The sequence below is a fragment of the Pollicipes pollicipes genome, unplaced genomic scaffold (assembly GCF_011947565.3).
Source record: "Pollicipes pollicipes isolate AB1234 unplaced genomic scaffold, Ppol_2.1 Scaffold_2555;HRSCAF=2994_pilon_pilon_pilon, whole genome shotgun sequence".
Taxonomy (NCBI): Eukaryota; Metazoa; Arthropoda; class Thecostraca; order Pollicipedomorpha; family Pollicipedidae; genus Pollicipes; species Pollicipes pollicipes.
The window spans coordinates 7564501-7588917 of record NW_023596136.1 but is presented as its reverse complement, the minus strand read 5'-3'; the positions used below and the strand labels follow the sequence as shown (position 1 = coordinate 7588917).

Below are 24417 nucleotides of genomic sequence, written 5' to 3'. Positions count from 1 at the left end.
TTCGCAGCGCGGACAGACAGGAGGCTTCGATATGACTTTCCTGCCGTTTCCAAACTACGAAAGATAGAGCCCGGTGAGAAAAAAACAGCGGATTTATGTCGACAAGATCTCGCTATTGGTGGTAAGGATAATGCTGTTAGGTCTATACTTAACACCCTCATGTCATGTCAAATGTCAAATTGCGCTGAAAATCCATTTTTTCAGCTTTACATGCTCATATGTAAGAAACCATGCCTCGTAACGGACGAAAACTAATGAAGCGTGTACTTCGTCAAGTTCTTAGTAAATTCATTTCAAGTTTTATGTGTTCTGAGGTTTTATGTTTTATATGTTTCAAGTGTTTTAAGTGTATGATGTGTGGCTTCATTAATGTAGCAGTGTCGGCCCGCTGTACGCAGTCCGCGGAATCATCTTTTGCCGCCTCCCGCCGCCGTAGGTCGGCGTGCAGTGTTCCACAAAAATAACACTTCTCCAAAACCAGAAACGCCAGGCGCACGTCTTTGGTGTCAAAATATGCCCAATGGGTTTCCCATAGGGGCGCGATTTCAAGACACGCCGGAGAGGTATCCTCAGAAAACTACTTAGGAGTGTTCCCAACCCTCCTCCACCCCCTCTCCGCTACCAGGCCGAGGGTTAAAACGGATTGTGCTGCGGTTCCGCCCAAGAAGAAACCAGTTCGTATTCAGCTGGTCGTTAAGTGGTCGTTACCGCAAATGCTATTGCAGAATGCGAGTGGGATTTGAAAGCTTGTTGGGGTCGTTTTTGACAGTAAGCTAACGCACCGCCCATACTTCAAACATCTTTACGATCATTGTTTCAAAACCCTGAATATTTCATAGGCCTTGCCTCAGATGTGCGTGTAGGGCTGACTGCACAACCGCTTTACAGAGCCTTATTGTATCAAAGATCGACTACATATGTCAGGTGTATGACTCTGCCCCAAAGTTCTTGAGAAAGGCATTAAACAGAGTACACAACATTAAAAACGGAATGGCCACGGGAGCTTTTCTTAGGAGCACTGTCCACAGCATATTGGAGGAGGCCAGTGAACCCTCTCTGTGCTTGCGAAGGCACTTACTCTCCACACAATTCGTGGGGAAATTGAAAAAAAACTTCAGCCTCATCCCACGCATCCCAGAATTTTCTGCACAAGTCTTGCCAGCCTTTCACGTCTGATCGCCGCAGAACGGCATTGTCATTACATCCTTACAACATTACTTCATGAAGACATGTGTGCACGTCCTGTCAAGCCTGTATACCTACCACACAGCTTTTTGAGGCTGTGGCACATGCTAGCCTGAAAGCCAAAACCAGCCTGTCATTTCCAAGATCAATTGACACCGGACGATGATTGGGGAGTCATTTTCCGCAACATTGTGCGTAGACCAACACGCAAGACGAATACGATAGTTCGGACAAGTTTCTCGTCCGTAATGGAAACACCTGATTTCAACCAGTCCGTAAGCTATGATGATATGTTTTTTCCCATTAAGCTTTGATGGAAATGAAGTCTTAGTTCCCCAAAACATCGTGGTGCATTAGATTCGGCTTCTGTTCTAGCCTCATAATTTTAAGCTAATGGGACGGTCTGGGCTACGTGTTTCCAACCGCTGACTTCGGATTCGGCTCCACATGTTCGGATTCGGATTTGGCTCCACTAGTACAACGACATTGGCTGATGTAACTATTCATAGGGTGTGCCAGCTTCGCGTAAAGTGGGGAAAACTCATAGATGAGGTGGCTTCTGCCATTATTTGCTTCTTCCTGTGTCCATCGGTACCAAAATCGATGACATCAAACAGTTTTAGGGGACACGTATCCGGTTCAAAATTCGTGTTTTTCCCAAAACAATGCTGTTAAGACTAAATTAGTTTGCTTTTGAGTACCCAGCTATTTACTGTAGTTTTATGTAGTTACCACTGTTGTGCGAAGGATTTATCTAGTCCTTATTTCATATATTTCATTGGCTTGCTCCTACTGGCCGACCTTCTGGGTAAGATGGAACGTTAAGCTTTACGTATTTTCCGCAATGCCGTCGTCACGCATGTTAAATGAAAAGCGAAGATGCAGTTACTGAGTTAACTTATCGTTATTCGATTTGTTATGTGACTTTTAGTGCCCGTACCTAGTAAGATCAACGCTCTTACAAGGTCAGGTCAAGTCAGGTCAAGACAAGTCACGTGATTTTGGCGCTGAAATCCTTGCTTTTGAACTTGTCATTGCCAATGACTGACCACGACGTGTTTCTGAGGGCATGCAGTTTTGTATCTTGTCTGGAGATCGGCCGCGTGTCGCTTGTACGGAATTCCTCGTCAGCGGCTTGTTATCGAACATAGTACACGACGTTTGAAGTATTTGCCGTGTTATGACACACGCCTCACAACTAAATAACAGTGTGCGCGTAAAAAGGCTATCCAACGTTATTTCTGCAGACGGATAGATTAAGACTTCGCATTAACCCAGCACTGGCCGGTCTCCCCAGCGGCACACCACTGACCGAAGCCGGCAGATATGGATCTCATACTTATCACAATAACGCCCAGACCGAATTCAAAAAGTGTATCAGGGACACAGGTCAAGGTCAAAGTCTTAAAACATTACTTTGAGCTATCTGACCACTCCCAGAACGCATTTAAACATGTTACATGGAACGGTATCCAACGTTTGGCGCGCCACACCAGGCCTCCCACCAAGGTCGCGTCCCGTGCAAATGTGAGCTGAAAGCTTCGTTTGTCTTGATATGTCTGTTCTGGTCTATTTATTTCCTTTATACTTGAACCAAATAAACGCGACGTGGGAGAGCGTAGCTGCAGTTATGGGCATCACACACGTAAGAAGCAATAGCTCTTACTTCAGTTAGTTCATAAACCTCCAAAGTCAGGGTTAAATTTGATGACCCTGGTAGTGAATAAGCGGTTGTTTGCACGTTCACAGTTTGAAACTAAATGATATATGTTGAAATAAATTGTAAATTATAAAATTTCATCGGGAAAGCAAATGCACTTCAGTTAAAGTAAAACCAAACATAAGTACTCCTCCGCGCACCATTTAAGAAATTGGAACTCAACCCTTCCCCAAATACGCTGAGACGGATAGCCTGCTGTTGGGATTTCCTTTCCCCGCTCGTTCCAATGAACACATTGTGAGCCTGCTGTACTCCTGGGGTACACTGTTCCGAGGTCCTTGGCCTCTGAAGGGGAAACGACTCTCTCTCGATCCGGTTCGAACGGGAAACGACCCGCTCCCGATCCGGTTCGAGCGGGAAACGACCCGCTCCCGATCCGGTTCGAGCGGGAAACGATCCTCTTTTGATCCGGTCCGAGCGGGTGGCAAACGAAACTCCGTCATGTCAATGTCATGCGCAATGCGCGTTGATAGTAACAGCGGTACTCCTTGAGCCGGATGTTCAGTGACCATGACGCTACATTCCTGTACGCATACTCAGTGCTCAATGAGCTCGCCAACGGTTAGCCAGCCTGACGACACCCGGAGTCCGAATGACACTGACGATTATCGTACGTGCGAGGGTTCACTGCCACAGGCCGAAAAATGCTTGCAAACGGAGGACCCGCGCAGCACCCACTGCGCCTACAGCAGTGATGCTGTAGAAACACATTCAGCAGCACTAGCAATTGCAGTGTTTGACGCATGAGGTCTTTTGGATGATGCCACATGATAATGACGATGATCGTATATATGGTGATGTGATAATGTGTGATACAATAGCACAGCTGGAAGCACTGGAAGATAACGTTGCTTTGAATTCGCGGGGTAATAGCCTCATGTTTGTATGCTTTCTTCTTCTCTAAACAGAGTATTTCCAGCGTCCGGAACATTTCTTACACAAGCATTTGGCAAATCAGCGTGATGAAACAGTACAGAAGACATGCGAAGACATGCGGAAAACCATGGCAAATGTAATTTATTACTTTCATAGTGGTGAGGAGGGAGTCTTAAGATGCTCCTTCCATATGAGGGGCTTCTTCAAAACGATATTCTGGGCTGTTCAGAAGGATTTCGAGAAAATTGGAACCACCGATCAAATCGGACGCACCTGATCTAACAACTAGTGACAAGTTCAGAGAAGGTGGCATGCTCCCTTTCAGTCGCGTGGCCAGAGCATTGGCAAGTGAAGGCTGAAGGTTGGCAAAGAGCTCCTGTTAGATAAAAGACCCCCTAAAAAAATCGCCAGACATAGCCTTTTTGCTAGCGAGGATATACTTTTCATTCACATTTTTGTCATTGTTTCCTTCTATAGCCGGAATAGAAGCCAGAATCTGCAGCAAGATAAGCTGTGACTGAATTGTCCAGTCAATACACTGAAGAGACCATGAGTTGAGCAATTTAATGGAATAAAACGCTGGCGATCTGTATTTTGAAATGTTCCAGTGGACTCCTTCTAAGCCGATAGAACTTATGAGCTTTGTCATAATTTTGTCTGGATTCTACAGAGATATTGGGGGACCCGCGAATGTAGCTTGTAGATCGGATGGGTCAACAGTTTGTATTAACTTTTCAGACCATGTCTGAAGAAAATGTTCAACACTCAGCCAGAATCGATTAGTGATACGAATGATGTACGTTGTTTTAAACATGCGCGCTCCCAAGACTTAGTAACAAAAACCTCCACGCCCGGCGTGGGCAATCTCCGTGGGCGGCGCAGCGTCGGCCCGGTGGCCAACTTCGGCCCCCTCAAACAAAGCCTACGACTGACACATGACCTAGCCTGTTAGGCACTGTAGGCACTTCAGTGCCTGTTAGGCACTTCAGTGCCTGTTAGGCACTGAAGCCGCTAGCTGGCACATGACCCCCTGTTAGGCACTGTAGGCCCCTGACCGACGCAGGGGCCCAGCCATTGTTTCAGGGATCCAGGCCAACGTAACTCGGGGCCGCGGCCTCACTCTTGCTCCAGTGTTGAGACTGACAGGGGTCCCATCGTTCGCTGCTCGTGGTCTCTGGTCGACTGAGACACGTGCGTTGTCTCAGGCGGTCCTCAAACGGTGCAAGAGGACCTCTGGCTGATGTTTAAGGTCGCGACCCAACGGGCCGTGATTCTTTATGCGATCTACAGCCAGTCCTTCGGGCCCTCATGCCCTCTAACCGAGCACTGATCGTCGGCTCGGGCGGGCCGCCCTGGCCTCTCTCCGGGCCTCATCGAACACTGCACTTGGTCAGTTAGGGGCTCCTTGCGAATACAGGACCCTCTGTTAGGCACTGTGGACCCCTGACAGATGCAGAGGCCCCGGCCAGTGTAAGTCGCTATCTCCGGCTTTGTAGATGATTGGGAAGTGGGCCCTCAGGATCATATCGACTCGGAGCTGACTGTGCGGTACTGGCGGTACCTGATCGGCATATAGGCCCATATCGACTCAGAGGTTCCGCGATCGGCGCAATCGGCCATCTGACCGCCATTTAAGGGCCTGTCCCTACAGGCTGGAGACCCTGAATAATACCCGACCAACACTTCGTGCCCCTAATCCCTCCAATCGGGCCCTTGATCGTCGGTCCCGGTAGCTCCTCTAGACTCTTCGGGTCTCCTCAAACACTACCTCTGGCCGACTCGCACCCTCTGCCAACACAAAGCTCCCTGTTAGGCGCTGTGGGCCCTTGGCAGACGTCCCGAAGAATGTAAATCGCTGGCTCCTGCTCTCTCCCTGCTTTGAGAATGGACCCTCAGGCCCAGTGCCGACACTGTGCGTAATGGGTGGTGTCTGACCGCCTTTACGCTCTTATCGACTCGGGGGCCCTGATTAACGCGCAAGTCCCTCCAGATGGCATTGAAGTGCCCAACCCTGCGGTCCGGGCCGCTGGATGCGATCCTCCGGTCGGCCTCTCGGACTTTTCGGGGCCTCACATCAGGCCCCAAAACTGTAGGCCCCGAGGGGCCCTTCCACCCTCGGAACCTAAGAGGGCACGTGTCCCCTGTGCCCCCTGTGCCCCCTGCCTGCCTGCGCCATTGCTCCCTGTAAGGGCCCTGACCCACAGAAACCGAACCCTCAAGTCGGTCAGAAAGCCTCATGCACCGATTGGGGACACCCTGGGACAATGCAAGCCTTTCTTTCGGTCAGAGAACGCCAACACCGAGTCGTCGGTTTTGTGTCGATCTGAGCCCTGAGGACTATTTCCCAAGCAGCGACAAGGCCGGGACTCGCGATGTGCATTGGTTAAGACACTTGAAGCAATGAGATCCCCTTTGTCGGTCAGTGATCTACAGTGCGTAACAGAGGCTCCTGTGTTAGCCAGAGCCCCCCAGTCGCCCAAGAGAATGCATGTTGAACGGAGACAGGAACGGGACTCTTAAGGCCAGAGGGCCTCTTGCGTTGGTCGGAGCCCTCTGACGATGAAGGTGGATAAGGGAGCTTACGATGAGAGTTCATGATGAGGCATTGGAAGGCCCTGTGTGGGTCAGGAAACCCGAGTTCCGAACAGGGCGTTTGCGTCAAAGGGTTGCTGTGCCGACTGAGTTAGCATTCGGCTGTTAAGGGCGCATATATCAGCAAATATTAATCGCCGCCAGGAGCGATTCTCGTGCCATCCAACACGACTCAGGCAGTACCAGAGTCCAAGGAGAGAACAGCCCTCGAGCAGTACTGTCAGGCGCAAAATTGCATTGCACGCGTGCATCATTAATCCGTTTAAAACGCTACCGTTGTGTTGTCTACACGGCGGGTGGCCGCTGTGAGCGATTGCCTTATAAGGCTAAGAGGCTCTTCTAGTTATCATGATTCTCCAGGCTCATTTCGTACTGTTTTCATTCTTATATTTGACTTCGTCTTCAGCTCGTGCGATCATAGCATTTTGTTTCGTTTTTTTAAACACTGCTAGTTTTGTGCATTGAGATTTGTATAGGTCAATGGTTTTGTGCGTCACGTGCTGGGCCAGCAAACGCATTAAACGCCGCGGAGTACATTATCACCAAAATAAGTTCAGCTAACTGGAGATGATATAGTGATTTCTGCAAGCGCAGCCGATTTCTACATATAACATTTGGTGCCAGCCGTGAAATTTTGTGTTTAAAATAGAATATTAGCAAGAGCTGCGCACCTATACGGGTGTTCCGCCTACGTTATGCGCTGCTCGACTCACGGAAAAGGACCCAATCAAGCCTTAGTCTTTCAAGCGAATCAATAATTCCCTCCGTTATGTCACTTTTGATTGGCTAAAAAATGTTAAGGCTAGCCATGTGTTGCGTATGAAATGCCCATTGTGTACGCTGCACGGTGAACCTTGCGTGCAGCTTAGAAAAATCGTGACGACGAGGAGAGCGGGGAGTGACGGGTGCCTTGTTTGTTTCTGTTCGCGAGTTGCGTAAGGCATTGAGCGGTGTCATATGGTCCGCTGAATCTGGAGATTACCGTGAATAATCAGCGGATGTCTGATGTGTTGGTGTGATGGCTCCTCAACATTCCGTTTTCGACTGTAGCGCGGCCACTCGGTAATAGATTGGATGCATTCTTCCCTGCTTTATGTAGGAAGAAAACCGAAATTTGTCTGCATCTGCTTTTGACAGCTGTGAGGGATGGGCATGTGAGTTTCAGTTGAAGATGGGGAGTAGTCGTGTCTTCAATGCATACAGGTGGGTGTGACCTGTGTTAGTTGTCATGCTATTGTGCTTGTCATGCTGTTAATGGAATGCTTCATGTTCCAGATCTAAGTCAATGGTTAAATTTGATTTTATTGCTGTGCATTAAATGCAACCTATGTTGTGCCCTGAAAGGCATGTGGTGCTCCTAACACAAAAGTTGGGTGTGTTTGTACAATGTGCATGCTGACCTCTGCCTCATTACATCACAATTAGCAGACCTATGTAAAAATTCAAGCCATGTATGCAAAATTGGCTTCCCTCATTTTCCTTAAATACCAAGCCCATACATTATCATGGAATTTGTTTATGAGACCAGCACTCATAGTAAGCAGTGTTTATTACATGAGCCCTATAAACAACGAGTCACCGTTCCACCTGAAGTGTTATTTTTCTCTTCCTTGGGTGAGATAATTGGATGGTTGGTGCTCTAGCCAAATGAACTTGAAGAAGAAGATATCAGCTTATTTGGTCATCAAATATTTGCCTGCTAATTTGCCATGAAAACAATTTACAAATATTTTAGATTTTTCATGGCCCTCACCAGCAACATTTGTCTCTATGTTATAACATATTATTGATGGATACTTTCTTAGCCTTTGGATGTTTCTTCTTTCTTCTTTTTGAATACTCATGCCCAGTATTGGGCTACTCAGATAAAACCTGAAGGGACATGAATCCTGAGCCCCTCACTCAATATGACCTGCACCATATGATCCTGCAACGTTGGTTTCCAGTCCACAGAAAATAATCTAGCGAGTAAGATACCCATATTACATCAGTTGTCTCAACCTGGTGTGCATGGCAAGCTCAAGTGTGGTCAAAGTGTGATCAATTATCATATTTGTTTTTATTTCAAGACTGTTTTGTGGCATGTTTGCTTGAGATAACCTTTGCAACAGCATAATTATTTGAAGCATGGGCTCTCCCTACTGTCAAGCTACAGCTGACCATGTACTTAGTGCACAGAGCTCAGATTTAATTGTTTTGTACATATGCTTAGGGTAGCATCTTTTTCTTGCATTCCAGGCTTGTTTTTTCAGAGATTAAATCATATAGGCAGCACTAAGCCTTCCCACCTGCCTACAGGACCTGCACTTTTGGATTTAATACAAGATTTGTATTGCCTATCACATATGTGACAACTAAAGATGTTGTAATAAGTATCCTCATTGATCAACATCCAGTACCATCATTTGCAGCTTGCCAACATTAAGGTCTCAGTATTGTCATGCCAATGAAGCTATAAGGATAATTGGCCATATGCAGGGGGCAGCTGGAGCCTTGGCAAGGGGGGCACAGGGTTGACTGGCCAATTTGTTATTGATAGCATGTTTTTCTTAGATATTATATATATGTATCTTCCATAACTGGAGCATAGGCCAGATTTGATCACAAGATGATGCTGCTTCAAGTGTTTAGTAGATGAGCTGACAAAGTTTTAATGTTAACTGACTGCATGAAGTCAGTCACCAGCACTCTTCACTTTACATTTGTCTAGCAGACTCTTCTTAAACTGATAGTACTTAGAAACTGTCAGAATTTTGATCTGGGTTGTACAGAGATAGCAAGGATTCTGTAAATGTAGATTAAAGAGCAAAGTGGTTAACAATTTGTATTAACATGACTTTACCATGTTTTTGTGGATATACTTTGCTATTATGTGCTGTTCAGTCATAATTGAGTAGTGGCACCAATTATGTAACATAGGGTTTAGAATTCACACTTGCATATCTGAGCAGAAAAAAAAATTGGTGCCAGCCACTGCAGTCTCCCTAGGCTGCCCAGCGTCGGCCCCGCAGCTAGCATTAGGCTGTGGCCAACAGGCGGACGAAAATGATGGCGCATCTGAAAGAAGTATCTTTGAACTCTTTGGGACACCAAATCGTACCTCAAGAGATATTCCGGGCGTATATCTCACCCTGTGCGATTTTTAGATTGATGACAATAACGTGTCAGTCTTCACAGCACCACAAAATGGTGTCAGAGTCAGGTGGTGGAACTAAAAGAGTAAAGGAATAATATCTATCGTCCGTGTTGTAACTGTAAACCTGTCCAGAGGACATCCCCAAAGTTGTGAAAAAGAACTTCGCCCAGTTTCCTTTTTAAGCCGTACGAAATGATTTTGAAAGACATTAAGAAACATGATGTTACGATGGCCATTGTTGCGCGCTCGGCGCCCGCCCCTTGGCATTACTCGCAGTGGCCAACGCCGAGCAGTTTTACGAAAAACTGCAACCCAGGCCATCGCTGTCCTGGCTCCCCGAGATTACGGGCGTGTCATTGAGGCTTAATAATGCGCGCAGCTGCTTGGGCTATGTATGGCGTTGCCAGCCCCTCACCCTGGCGGGAAGGGCAGGGCACCGCGGGGAATCGAACCCGGTACCTCTGGTTTCCCAGACACACAGTGGTTAACGCAGACGCGTTGACCATTGTACTATCGGCACCAGGCGTGCAGTCTCAAACCTTGTGATGACACTTGTTTCCCTAGTTGGTTCTGCAAAATGATGAAGGTTGTCAAGGAAACGTGGGGTGGCTTTGTGCGTTTTGAACTCAATTCGACCCACTCCATTCAACGCTAGCGAGACCCTTTATTTCTTTCCGGTAAAGGAGCCCCTTGAGTACAACACTACGGGGTACATTATTGTTCCTGGTCAAAGGCTGAAGGGCCATTCCGTCCCACCGCGATGTGTTTTCCGGCCGTCATTCTGACGGCATGGGGCGGCATCCCGGGTCAGGCCGGGGGCCCTTAGAGAGATATATCATATCGCATTGGTCCGCTCCCTGACACGGGGGCCTTCCGACCCGCGCGGTCGACCCTGGATCGACGCATGAACCGTCATTAATGCAACAACATCCCTGCTCGCCGCTGGTGGTCAAATAACTGGCACGTAGACTCCAGTTGGGCGTAGTGGGTCCATGCTGGAATAGGGCTGGAGGCCCACTCACCGTTCCGTGCTGGGGGGCCTGACTGAGACAGGAATACTATTGCCTCAATGTGAACACTCATTATAAGTTCTTATGTTTCCTTTAATTATCAGTGTCCCCGACCACCGCAAGAGACCCTGTAACTGTCGGGCCTCCGTCCCCGTCCTTATTAAGCAAATTTTCCCGTGACCGATTCGAGGCCCCTTCTTGACGCGGGTACTGCCCTGTTGGGTACGGCCTTGTCCCTGCTTGAGATATGGGTCTCTTGTCCCAGAGCTGGAATATGGAATAGAACCAATATGGAATCCAGAATCCAGGAGAAATCCAGGAATCCAATATAGAACCAGAACCAATATGGAATCGTCGACAGTTCGTTGCTCGTGATCTTTAGCGGAAATAGAGGAACGCTCTGTCTCAGGAGTCCCTTTCGTTGCAAGAGATAGTCTTACTGACATTTGAGATCACGGCGCTATGGGCGGGGGTCCCTGATATGATAAGGTCCCTGCATCCATCCCTTCGGACTCTTCAGCCATCCCATCGGGTTGATCTTTGGTCCCAAGAGACCCAGTATTGACAAAAAATGGTTCTGGTAGCAGAGTGCAACTTTTCCAAAGTACAAAATTTTTTAGTGTTGTGAGTCATTACACTTTTATTTACATTATCTCTGGGAGCTTACAAGTGCGATGGGTGGTGATCAACAGAAGCGCCTTTTTACTTGTACACGAATTCATGTAAAAGCATTTCAAATGAAAGAAAACATCAGTATTAAGCATGGCACACTGAAGCAACACAGTCTCAAACATAGAACGCATGCATATATATGGGTAGGTAATCTGTGAAAAAGCTTACCATACCATGGATCTAGGTAAGTCTTTTTCTCCCAAAGTATTGGTCTAAGTAGTAAGCATCTTATGTTATTCTCCCAAAGTTACCAACAGGTCGCTTAGTGGGGTTGCGCAGTCACGCAAAATAAGTGCGGAACTGACCAGAGAAAAACAAACTGGAACAGCACCACATAGGTGGTTAATGAAGGACTGGAACAACGAGTGCTGCGTGCTATGTACCATGAACCTTCCCGAGTACTAAGAATGGACTTTCAAGGAGCGCTCTGCGCCGTTGTTGTGCCTGCCGTGTATGGTGTGTGTTTGTGTTTTGCAGCGCGTGGGCGGTGCTGGCGGTGCCGCTGGTGGCGGCGGCCGTCGGCTCGTGTATGATGTGTGTTTGTTTTTTTTGCAGCGTGTGGGCGGTGCTGGCGGTGCCGCTGGTGGCGGCGGCCGTCGGCTCGTCCGTCAGCTGTCCGGACCGGTGTGCCTGTATGGCCGCCTCGGCCACCGTCGTCTGCAGCGACTGGCCGTTGCAGCGGCCGCTGCTGCTGCACGCAGCGCCCGGCACGCGCCTGGTGCTGCGCAACAGCAGCGGCACTGTGCCCGACGACTTCTTCGCCAACGTGACGGGCGTGCAGGCGCTGGAACTGGTGGGCGGCGCCGGACTGCGGCTGGGCGCGCGCAGCCTGGCAGGCCTGCACGCCGTGCGCCGCCTCGCCGTCGTCGACTCCGACCTGGCTGAGCTGGCGCCGCACGTGCTGGCGCTGCTGCCGCGCCTCGAGTCGCTTGACCTGTCGCGCAACCGACTGTCGCGCCTTTATCATCACCAGTTCACCTATAACACGCACCTGCGCCGGCTCCGGCTCGTCGACAACTGGCTGGCCGGCGGTGTGCACGCGGATGCGTTCGAGGGTGCCGAGCGGCTGCGCGAGCTGGAGTTGCGCGGCTGCGCGCTGCGCCGCGCCCCCGGCGCGTGGTTCCGTCACATGCCCGCGCTCGAGACGCTCGACCTCAGCCACAACCGGCTGTCAAGCGTGCGCGTGGCCGACACGCGCTCGTGGCGCGCGCTGCGCACGCTCGACCTCAGCGGCAACGGCATCGCGCACGTGGAGCCGGGCGCGTTCAACGCGACGGCGAACCTGACGCGGCTCGACCTGTCGCGCAATTATATCAGCCGTCTGGTGGGATCGGGTCTGGAGGCCAGCTGGCTCAGCATCAGCAACAACTCGTTCACGGTGGCGAACCGCTCGTACCTCGAGCTGCCGACCCGTCTGCGGGAGCTGCAGCTCTCCGACTGTGCACGACTGGAGCACGTGGGCCGGAACCTGCTGCAGCGCGCGCCGCTCCTGGAGCGCCTCACCATCAGCCGCAACGAGCGTCTAGTGGAGATAGAGCATGGCACCTTTAGGCATCTGGACCTGCTGCGGGACGTCGACCTCGGTCAGAACGCGCTGCAGAAGCTGCCGCGCGGCCTGGCCGCGCTCACTCTCGACCGGCTCGAGGTCGGCGGCAACAACTTCAGCTGCGACTGCAGCCTGCAGTGGTACGTGCGGCGCCCGCCGCCCGCCACCGCCACCGCCGCGGACGCCGTCCGCTGCCGCATGGGCGACTCGACGGTGCCGCTGTCCGAGGGTCTGGCGCACATCTTGTGCCATCCGGTCTCTGTGACGGCGCACCAGAGGCAGGCGTGGTCTCCGCACAACGGCACGGCGGTGCTGGCGTGCCAGCCGGCCGGCCAGCCCACGCCGGCGCTCACGTGGATCACGCCGCAGCGGTACGTGTTCCACTGGAGCCCGGCCGGCTCGGCCTCGGGCGACGCGCGCCACCCGCCGCGCCACACGGCGACGCTGGCGGCGCACCACGAGCTCGACCATTACACGGTGCTGCCGGACGGCCGGCTGCAGGTGTCGCCGGTGGCGGCGCGCCACCAGGGCCGCTACGTGTGCCTGGCCGAGAACGACGCCAGCGCGGCGGCCGCCAGCGTGTTCCTGACGGTCGGCGTCAGCAGTCTGCACGACGTGAAGATGATGGCGCTGCTGATGGCGCTGACCGGCTGCCTGACCGCCATCGCCTTCGCCATCGTCGTCCGCCTCAGCCTGTACATCTTCTGGAAGTGAGTGGCCGCAGCCGCCTCTTGCGGGGTCGGGTCGGCGAGCGTCCGTAGGAGCAAAATTAGGTTCCCAACACTCAACGATGTGTTCATTGGACGAGCAAACAAACACGTCCGATGGCGTAGGTCACCTGTCGAGCATTTTCATTCTCAGCATTATCTGTTCATGCATGGCCGATTCTGAAAGCACAATTTGTCCCATGCAAATGGTCATTGGTCTACCTGTCTGAATATATACTGGCCTCAGTTCAGGCTCCAGAAACAACCCACTGAATCCACACAAACAACACAGCACACAACTAACGTTCGGGAGCAAGGACTGGATGGAGTCAGCTGCTGCCTGTTTACTGTGATGGACACCCAAGCAGCATTGAAGGCGTACGTAATTGTAATGCTCTGGATGTGCTGCATGTATGGTTAGGCTGGTTGAGAACCAAAAGATTAATGCTTCATGCAGCCCAAGATTTGGTGAATGAGTTGACGCTATCATGTTTACATTGCTGAACAGCTGTCACGCCGTAATATTGCATACACAGTTAGCTGGTATTTCAGCTGAACATCTGCTCTGGATGCAGGCCGGTACCAATATAAGCGATATTTGCCCCTTTTCGGTCTTCAAATGAGCCATGTTCGGCTAGGAATCTCACGTAGCAGCTTTGCTGACAGCTGTTTCATCATCGGTTGGTATGATTTGAAAGCTTTATTACTTGGAGATACTTGCTATGACTTGCTGTTACACTGGCATACCAAATGTGGCGATAACTAACTAAACAGTTGTACTATTTAGTTTGTGTTATGGTGCGCTGTGGCCCCGATAACAGTGTCCAATATACGCTTGCTGTATCGTAAGTATCATTCGGCTTGCCACATGTCGATTCTTTTAATGTTACATTTCTTCCCATGCCCTTTTTATAACGCGTGACCTAGTCGCCGCGTTGTGGTGTATTGCGGGACACCTCCCAAATTTGTGTTCTGTAGTTTGATAGCCAAATGTGCGTCTTTGCTGGTTTTCGGCTGTTGCCTATCTCTGTCCTTGCGGGGGTGTTTGTGGACTGAGTTATCATCGACCGCGCTCCTCTGCTAGCCCACACCGACAGGCCCAAAGGATTGAGGTCTCGAACCATGGCGGTGCAACTGACCTCACGGATGCCGTGATGTGTGGAAGACGACGAATGCGGGACAGTGCCTTCAGTTCACAGCAGCACCAGCTTCTGGCGCTGCTAAGTATCATTACGAGTGGGCCTTTTCCGTTGTACGGCTGCTGACCGGGCCGTAAGCCGGTCCACCGCCGCCTCTGACGAGTCCGCCCGCCACAGGTGCGGCTGCTGGCCGGGCCGTAAGCCGGTTCGCCGCCGCCTCTGACGAGTCCGCCCGCCACAGGTGCGGCTGCTGACCGCCGCCGCCTCCCGCCCGTCACAGGTGCGGCTGCTGGCCGGGCCGTAAGCCGGTCCACCGCCGCCTCTGACGAGTCCCATCCTTCACAGGTGCGGTTGCTGCATCTGCTGCACGGACGAGCTGCCGCCGCGCGCCAAGCGTATCAAAGGCATGCTGGACTCGGTGGAGCAGTGGCGCGCGCTGCAGCTGGCCGGCCTGCGCGAAAACTACAACCAGCAGGTGGCCGGCATCAAGGACAGCTGCTACCAGCAGGTGGAGCGCATCCGCGAGACGTACAAGGGCCAGGCGCGCTACCTGGGCGACATGCGCGACTACGGCGCGCAGCAGATCGAGGGATTCCGCGACCAGTACCTGGACCAGGCGAGTCTGAGACCCCTTGGTGACGGCCGCCGCGGGAGGGGGGGGAGGGGGTGACGGCCGCCCGGTCGGCGGCACCCTCTACACGGACGGGCTTGGTCAGGTTTGTATGTTACTGTCTCGGCTCGCACGTCCGGTGCGTCAGCTCGTTTACTGCTGGCGGACTTGACGCTTCCTAACGTATCTGACATAGAATCACTCGGCAGTTCCCTTCCGCCTTGTTGGACTCGTTGGACCATTCGTTTTGAACGTCGCCACTGATAGATAAGCACAGATCCCTGTGCTGTTCGCGATTGATTGTGTGACACAGACAGAGTGACCCTCTTGACTCCCAGAACATCCGAATTCCGGTGAAGTTGGACGTTTGGAAAATGAGAATATTCGTGTCTGCTGTCAACACGGAGTCTGCGGAGGCCGCTGCTGTATGGCGTGGCGCCGCCCTGGTGTGGACAGACTGTGCGTCAGGCAGTGCTGGCCGCCCGTCGTCGACCGAAGGCAACAGTCCGAGCTCTTGGCAGGCCCGCTATCGTCGTCTGGGACATTAGCCGTCACTCCGATACTGTCCGTCTGATGGGACGTGATACACGGACTGTCACCAACGGTGACACGTATGACGTGCTGTGGCTGGGGATTTATGACGTACTCAGCTGCTGCAGGCTTAGGGCGCGTCTGTTTCTCCCGCCGGTGGTCACGGCGGACACCGAGGCGGATCGAACCTCGCACCTCTGGTTTCCCACACGTGCAGCTAACTGCTGCACTATCGGTATCCTATGTGTTTGCTGTTTCTCTCGTCCCATCTGTAGCATGAGTATTCTGTGACACAGTAATTCGTGAAGCCTTTTCCGACAGAGTCGTCCGGGAGGGGCGAGTGTCCGCTATCTTAGTCCAGCTCGCGCCATGTCGTGCCACACGCTGGTTCACCTGTCACTGCGCCCCGAGGCTCCACGCGGCGTCACCCGTGTGTGCAGTCGCAGCGGCGGCCCGCTCTGCCGTGCTGAAATTCACTCTGCGCGTGCGGTCGGAAGCTCGGCCACCCGAAAACGACGTTAATGTACATTAACCAGCGGCTGTAAAAGGCCGAAATCACACAGCTAATGGATCAGGCTGGCGGAAATGGCCATTGTTCCCTTTGGTTCTGCTCCTGAGAGTGCCTCGGAGACGGCGCTGACTTTCCGATCGTACCTCGCATGCCACGGTATTTTGCTGTACCGGGTTGCGGTTGCGGCGAGTGCGCTGACACCCATATGTGATCGCCAGGTGCGGCCGGGTGCGCGACTACTCCCTGAGCCAGATGAACCGGGTGCACGAGAACTACATCTTCCAGCAGAACCGCATCCGCAAGTTCAGCGCACATCAGCGCGTGCGCCTGCGCGAGACCTACAAGTATCAACAGAAGACGCTGAACAAGATCCTGGAGAACCTTCCCGACCTCTACCTGCAGAACTGTCGCACCGGCACCTGCCAGCGCACCGAGAGCATGATGCTGCCCGGCGACCAGTTCTACTGCGACGCTGACGTCGAGTGGTCGGCCGAGCAGCTGGCCGGCATGGCCGAGCTGTGTCCGCCGGACTGCGAGCCGGTGGAGCTGGCGCCGCCGCTCGTCACGCTGGAGCCGCCGGCCGCTGACGCAGACGAGCAGGAGCAGGAGCAGGAGCAGGAGGAGGAGGGGGCGGCGGCGGCTGCTGCTGGCCCCGCGCCGCTCCCGCCGACTGCGTCCCGCTGCCAGTCCCAGGCGGCTGGAGGAGGCGGTGCCCGCTCCCAGTCCTATGCGGTCTGAAGAGGCAGTGTCCGCCGCCGGTCCCACACGGTCGGAGGAGTCTGCGCGCGCCGCCAGTCCTCTGCAGTTGGAGGTGGTCATGCTGGAAGTTGACGACGAGGGCCCGGCCGAGCGGCAGCTGGCCGAGAGCTCCTGTTGATGAGCTGGCAGCCAGGCATTCCCGAGTTCCCGACTCTCGTGATATTAGGCCGCTGGCGCGCCGCCGACTCCGTGTGATAGTGCCGTCCGCCCGGCCGACGGCGCTTAGTCATGTTTGCAGTGTTTCTGAACGACCACTCACCGACCGGCGGGCCTGGCTTAGAGATATATGCAAGCCGAGTGAATGTTCCAATATTTATCTTCTTTCATAGGATTTGGTAGAGGGAGGGGTGGAGGAGAACGGATAGGCAGTGGTCGAAGCCCTCCCACTTCGTGTCTCTGATGCGGCGTCGCATATGCGTCATGGCTGCTGAACGGTGCGGCTCTTCTAGGCCTATGTTTCGCTAGCAAGTTATCGTACACTGCACTAACCATAAGTGACGTAGGCACGGAGTCCGCCGACTTATCGTACCTTGGAAACTGATTCGTGAGTAGTTGCGTTGAAGAGCCGTACGCGCCACCGGCTCAACGTCATTCTCAGCGTCATTATGTTTGGTGTTGAGACGAGCGCTGGATTCGTATTGTCCTCGCTGTGTTGACACGAGTGTAGGCTGCTAATACATACAGAAAAGTGCGCTGCGTGCTCAGCCGGCAACGGGCGACTGCGCTGAGGGCTGCAGCTCGGGAAGGAGAGCCGCCTTTGACGCTTGCGCTGCCTCTGACGTTAGAGGGAGTCCAGCGGTCTGGCTCCGATAGCTGTCCGAGCTGCCGGCGGTCGGACAGCACCGTCAGGCTGGTGGGTGGGCTGGAAATGTGGTGATGCCAGCCCGCCTTCCAGGCCCAGACAGGCGGCAGGAAGCCTCACTGTAGCGTTCTCGCAGAAGACGCGTTCGGAGGGAGGAAGAGTATTCGTGCAGCAGCTCCTCCATAGCTGCCATGGTCTCATACGCAGTGTGCCTCAGTATGTCCTTAGGGGACGGTCACAAGTTCGAGAAATTGTTATTGGTTACTTGAAGCGCCATTCAAGATCTCATCTAGTCTGTTGTGCTTGTGCCAATTTACTCACGTTTGTTGCGCCTCTGTGTCTGGACCTGGGGCGCCAGTTCACAGATTCGCGCGGTCGTCCACCAAGAGATATATATGCCTTCTAGTTGAGCCTGGCGACGTGCAGTACTCGGATTATAGGCTCGCTTTTCTAGCCTGAGCCGAGACTGTCCAGGCTGAGTGGCCTCTGTGCGCGTTTGAGAGCCAATGGGGTTCGAAGCGCATTGGAGAACACCTTAGTATCCATCTCCGTGGATATGGTTTGCCATCCCTATTTGGGGTTTAATCCTAACTACACCTGGATTCAGGGACAGCCGTCGGTATTTATCACGTCTGTCTGCGTTTTGGTCGCAGGATGATGCATGAGAACGATAGCCTTAAGAAGTGCAGTGTTCACGTGCCCCCCCCCCCCATCACGCAATCAAATCTTGGACAGTAACTTAAGCGAGGAGGTGGATTCAAGCCGGCCGAAGATGTGCCGCTTGGACCTGCGTGGGGCCACAGGACAGGGAATGCCGGCCTTGCAAAGCAGGGCAGACTCCACAAACGTGTTGCATTCAGTAGAACCTGAACCTGCACTAAATGTCGGGAAATAACCAAACAACATGGCTCCTAATGTACTAACATGTGTGGTTTTGCGGCTTACATATGACAAGAAATTACAATTTTAGTTAGCGGGCCCACCAAATCTCGAACATTGGGGGCTCATCGGATGTATTGGAGAGCTCGAAAAGTCCGATGTTCTCTACGTCACGCAATCCTGAGTCCACCTCCAGCTATTCCTTTGCACGTATTAGTGCTGGCAGCAAAACGATTTCCTGCTGCTGGGTTGTTGACGTTGAGACCAGAACCGGTGCAGTGCACAGAGACCGGGCTGTCGCGACACATTTATTCAAGCCACGGTGTTAACTACGATCGATCAGGAAAATGTACTCAATCAAAACGAATATATGCATTACCCCAATGAAAATGAACACCCTCGCTTGTTCCGGTTTGGCAGTACCACTGAAGATCACATTGAGTGAAACGCTCAAGTTCAACCAACGTACTACGTGCGGTGTTTGGGTGGTGGTGGCGATTGTCATAGGTTATATTCAAACCAAGGAGGCCACGTGATGGACTCCCTGTCACCCGATTGTATCTTTTGCCTCTGTGACATCAACTGTGCAGTATAACTGTGCAAAGGTACGAGGCACGGTTAAGTGCATCCAACAGTATGGCGCCTGCAAGGGGCTCGGTTGGCCAGGTTGCTAGTTACATTGGGGGGGGGGGGGGGGGATCGCATGCAAGGGCATCGGGCCTCACACGCCGTGCACGAGCCGGATGTGCTCGCTCCGGCTCAGGTACGAGTACCAGTAGGCCACGTTGGCAGCCAGGAACGCGGCGGGAAACAGTAGCCGACTGCCCCGGTCGATCAGCGACACGGAGTTAAACTGTGTCAGCATGGCGCCCGGCGCCAGGGGACGCTGCCGTCGTCGCCGGGCCAGCTTCCACCGGCGGCTGCGGGGCGGCGCCACGGTCGTGGCCGGCCCACCGACTGGCAGGCGGAGCTCGATGTAGATGGGCGGGCTGGTCCGCCGAGTCAGCTCTGAGCCGGGCCGAACGAGGCCGGTTTGGCACGGTGAGATCTGAACAATATTCACAGCCCGTTACAACACGCCGCCCCTCGTGCCTGCCGGAGCAGATTAGTGTGATCCAGTGAATGGCTCCCCGCCAAGCGTTCACAGCGGATGAGACGAGAGGAAACAAGTTCTCGTGCTCATAAGAAGAAAAGTGTGTGCGACTATGAATCACGCCGTTTCCCAATGACAGGAGCCCGGCATCACCACGAAGAGTAATTCGTGGCGTCTTTTCTGACCGAGCATCCGTGACATGCGACATGCACACACACATACACACGTCACACAATTGCTGTCGCATTGGCTGTCCATGCCCGGCGATGCCCAGGTCAGCCCAGGTTGAACGTCCGTCACCGATGCTGCCGTCAAATTATGGAAATTACATGGAAATAATTATGGAAATTATGCACTCTTGGGAAATATTTCGAAAGCAAACTCTAGAGGAGTTTAGGACCAGTCATGTCTAATGACAGCACTGGTAGCGCCACTCCAGCACCCTCAAGATCATAGCAGTGATATCGATTTCAATTATTTTCCAGTTCAAATTACACCGTCAGCGTTTCGTAACGGCGCTACCATTCTTTCCTGTAGTCGCAACCATCGTCGTCATGACACTACTGTGCGCACCCCCACTGGTGCAAAGAAGTGTTTGTGATTGGCCCAGCGGGCAAAGGCCAGTTATCGAAAAACGTACTGACTGAAGTTTGAAGCAGTGCATCACACGGGTCATGTGATGCTCCCGTTCTCAAGTTAGAAGCGCGCCTCGAAAAGAGCCACTATGGAAAACACCATTGGGGAGAAATCAAAGCCGTAGTATAACGTTTCGTTGAATTCGCGGGACAGATGTTTCATGTTCACATTTTTATTTTTGCCTGAACATGCGTCTCAAGTTTTCATAGTGTTTATTAAACGAACATTTTGACATATTAGCGTGTTCCAAACATTACAGAACACACGCATTGGAAAAAGCGAGGCAAATAAAATGTATTACTTTCATAGTGGTGAGCAAGGAGTCAACTAAGATTTCTCCCGTAGAGCCGGCTACTTCAAATAGAAATTCTGAACTATCCAGAAGGATTGAAAAAACTGGTATTTCTGTTCAAATGGCATTCATTTGATGCATCCATTAACTACTAACGACAAAAAGGTGGGATACACCCTTAAATCCTGACGCGCATCTCAGTCGACTGGCTTGTTCTGGGCGATGACATGAATGAGGTCAACCATACAGGGCTTGGTAATGGGCTTGTCTAGCAAAATAAGGTCTACAAAATACATAAGGTAAAATTAAACAAAAGTCTATGATGTTGTGTTTGGTATCACACATTGCCGTTGCGTGGCGGGCCGTTGTTCCACACCTGTCTGACGGCCACCGACTTATGTGGCGCCGCCGTGTTGGGCGTCACCTGGTGACGTGGTGCCGCGCTGTCGGTGATCCCCTGGTGACGCGGCGTCGCCGACTCGGCGCTCGCCGGGTCGGATTCGCTCGAGTCACCCGGGTCAGAGTCCGGCGGCGGGAAGTACACCTCCCCATAGCCGTACTTGGTGAAGAAGTGGACGAACGCGAACTGCGGAACATGGAGCGGAACATGACGGGTCGTGGCCAGCTCAAGAACCGCTGGCTTCTAGCGCGGTAGGCGCTGTGATCCCATGTGGCCGGGGAATCAATGACGATGCATTCAGCAAGTGTGAGACGTTGTGCAGTGCTAGTAGCAGCCTCTGAACAGATGCTGACTGGTAGTAGCCTGATGTCGAACAAATCTCCTTCATGACATGAAGCACAGACTAGCCGACTGCTGCACAGCCAGCACGCAAAACTTGCTCAAAGGGTACACTTTTGGATGTGAGCTACCAGAAGAAAAGCATCCACAACTGTCTCCGGAATACGCGAACTTCCAATTCCCTAACAAAACTTGGAACCAGAACTAATGAGATCGCCAAATATGTTTACGCGCATTTCTCCGAGCAGATAAGCTAAAAATGTCCAGTCCATGAAATCCAAACACTCTATTGCACACTTACAAGTATACAAATATAATGTTCAACACGTTCCCGGGTGGCCGGTTGAATGCTTCATGCTTGGGGATGTAGGTCAATTTGAGCCCGTGCTATCCAAAAACCTAAGAGAGCTAGAAACACCGAATCGATACGGTGGGTTGGCTGTTCATGAACTCACTTGTGTCAAAATTTGAGCGCCCAGGACATGGCCTTTGGGTCAAATGGGTCGAAGAAGGGAAAACTCCTGATTGGTGCCCAAAGCGCTCCCATAACTCCTCGTCCAATCACAATGAGCCTAGATAACTGTCCTAAGCAAAAGGTCACTGATGCTTATTTCAGGTTAGTGACCTTGTTTGACCTTTAAAAGGTCACAATGACTAGAAACGAACGAGGTTGTTTTGATTTTTAGATTTCAATACGCGCCAGGGATTACGATAGGCAGCATATTCCTAAAACAAACGTTCATCTATGTCATTTTAATCAGTGACCAATTCTGACCTTGAAGAAGTCCATGAAAGATGTCTGTTTCGGTCCCTATTATCCAAAATTCAAAATATGCATCAGAAACTACTTCTAAAGACAATCCCGCAAGTAAAAAAGCAGGCTGCTTTTGGCCTAGGTCTGACCTTCATACCAACCCAAGGTCAATTCAAGTTGTTTTAATCCTCACCTAAATCGCCTGATTGTCAAAGAAACTATCTCGGAAATGTATGGCTTCGTCTAACACTCAGTTGTCGCAAAAGATTGAGCGATTCCCTCGAAATGGCCTTCGCTGACAGCCACGGCCTGGCTTTGACCTGCCATAGATCAGCGAGCTTACAAGGTACATCTATTTCGCATCCCAAATGATTTCCTATTCATAGGCCTACAACCATGCAAAGTTTGATCCGGCGTTGCCACGCGTTGCAGGGAATTATTCTGGAAAAGTCTTTGGGGGTCAAACTGACCCTCGCCCAAGCGCGTGTTAGAGATGGCTCACCTGTATTATGCTGGCAAATATGAACCCGTATGATATCCAAAGGAACAGATCTAGCGCTGTTGAGTATGGCACCTTTGGAAGGTCCGTTCGTGCCTCCAGTCCCAGAAAAGTCATGGTGAGCACCGTAGTCACGCCTGAAACGTCAGTGACTCGGTGGAACAGCCTGAGCAGTCGTGCCAGGCGGCAGAGCCTGCCAGCGTTACCAGCGGTCAGGCACGTCAGAAGGGCATCGCAGTAATGATGGCCGCCTGCCGTGTCGGGATCTCGTCATCACACTGGGGAGACTACATCGGCTTATTCGCCGTAGGGATTGATACACCACGGGCTGGTCGATGTAGCCAGTCGCGGAGCTTCACAAAATACATTGGTAGGAAGCAATGCATTTCTGGAAAACAGGCAAATGTTTGCTGCCTTTTCAAGTTCATGTAGGAAGTTTCGAGTGATTTGACTTCAGCCTTGCGGGACTGAAACGTGGAGGACAAGGCAGACTAAATAATTCAGTGAAGTTAAAAACTCACCGAAAGCAATACCAATAAATCTCAACGAAAGCTACGCACACCTTCAACGTCACGGCCCATTTGAAACACAAATTTCTCAAAGAAATCGGAACATCAGAGAATATTTGATTGCTGGCGACTTCTCCTGATAACTGGTGCCCATCCAGCCAGAGGCACCGCCTGCACCTGCAGCAGTGCACTGACCGAGCGATATGCGGTCGGAGGTGGCCTCCCGGTTCAGCCAGAACGACACCCAGGAGAGCACCACCAGCAGCACGCACGGTCCGTACACCTGGATCATGAAGTTGCCCATGTGCCGCCGCAGGTGAAAGCTGGCCCATAGAGTCGAGAAGTTGCCTGCGAACGAGGCAGACAGTTGAGGCAGGGACATCAGCCGCGCGCTCAGGCGCGGCAGAGAGGCTCTCGGGCGTCGTGTTATCGCGGAATCCCTGCAACCAGCCCCCTCCCCCACCCCTGCTCAGACACGGCCGGCAACTTCTTAGGCATCGCGTAATCACGGGACGCATGTTGTGCAATTCGTTCCAAGATCGGTGTTGCCCTTGGACTCCCATGCAGCGTGGCGCGATTTCTCCACAAACAGCCTTAAAAGGTGCTGTTTGATATATATATATATATATATATATATATATATATATGTATATATATGTATATATATATATATATATATGTATTACCAGAACGTTTATATATATATATATATATATATATATATACACATATACATATATGCACATATACACACACATATATAAATATATACATATACACATAATGCGCTTTAAACAATGGCAATAACGTGAAGCTTCTATGAAGTTGAACATTTGTGAGTGTCTAATACAGCTGTTTTCCTTGGAAATGGTCTTTCGAAAATTTAAAGCAGCCACGCTTAACAAGTTGCCCTGACGATTATTCCTGACGAATACAAAGGATAGGAACTGGTTCATGACAATTTAGCACAAGTTGTTTTCCTTTTTCATCTAGTTCTTTGAATGTCTTAAATGTTTTTCACGGCTCTTAGACATAAGAAATGTGTAATGAATCGTATACATATTCGCTGTCTTTCACTCAGACAACAAACAACTCCTGCCATAAACAGTTTTTGCTCTCGTAGGAGTGGCGCGAGACCTTAGCTCAATGTGACCACCAAAGTTGCAGTCACTGAAACAGGGACAGGACGAGCACCAAGACAAGGGGAAGTGCGGTAGAAG

The 24417-nt window shown here is 51.7% G+C and overlaps 2 protein-coding genes across 2 annotated transcripts in view; one reads left to right on the top strand and one right to left on the bottom strand.

The window, feature by feature from the left end:
- The first annotated feature begins 7232 nt into the window (after positions 1–7232).
- On the top strand, positions 7233–16848 carry LOC119103188 (leucine-rich repeat neuronal protein 2). The gene is made up of 4 exons (XM_037226635.1): positions 7233–7576; positions 11747–13447; positions 14929–15199; positions 16454–16848. The coding sequence occupies exons 1-4, from the start codon at positions 7545–7547 to the stop codon at positions 16709–16711; spliced, it is 2262 nt and encodes a 753-aa protein (XP_037082530.1). The 5' UTR covers positions 7233–7544; the 3' UTR covers positions 16712–16848.
- Positions 16849–19394: 2546 nt separating this feature from the next.
- LOC119108065 (gamma-aminobutyric acid receptor alpha-like) overlaps positions 19395–24417 on the bottom strand; it is a 46026-nt gene continuing 41003 nt past the window's right edge. The window contains exons 8-11 of the mRNA XM_037231648.1: positions 23393–23545; positions 22692–22825; positions 21040–21282; positions 19395–19528 (exon numbers count right to left, since the gene is read on the bottom strand). Of these exons, the coding sequence (XP_037087543.1) occupies positions 19397–19528; positions 21040–21282; positions 22692–22825; positions 23393–23545 (662 nt within the window). The 3' untranslated portion in view covers positions 19395–19396. The remainder of the gene's footprint in view (positions 19529–21039; positions 21283–22691; positions 22826–23392; positions 23546–24417) is intronic.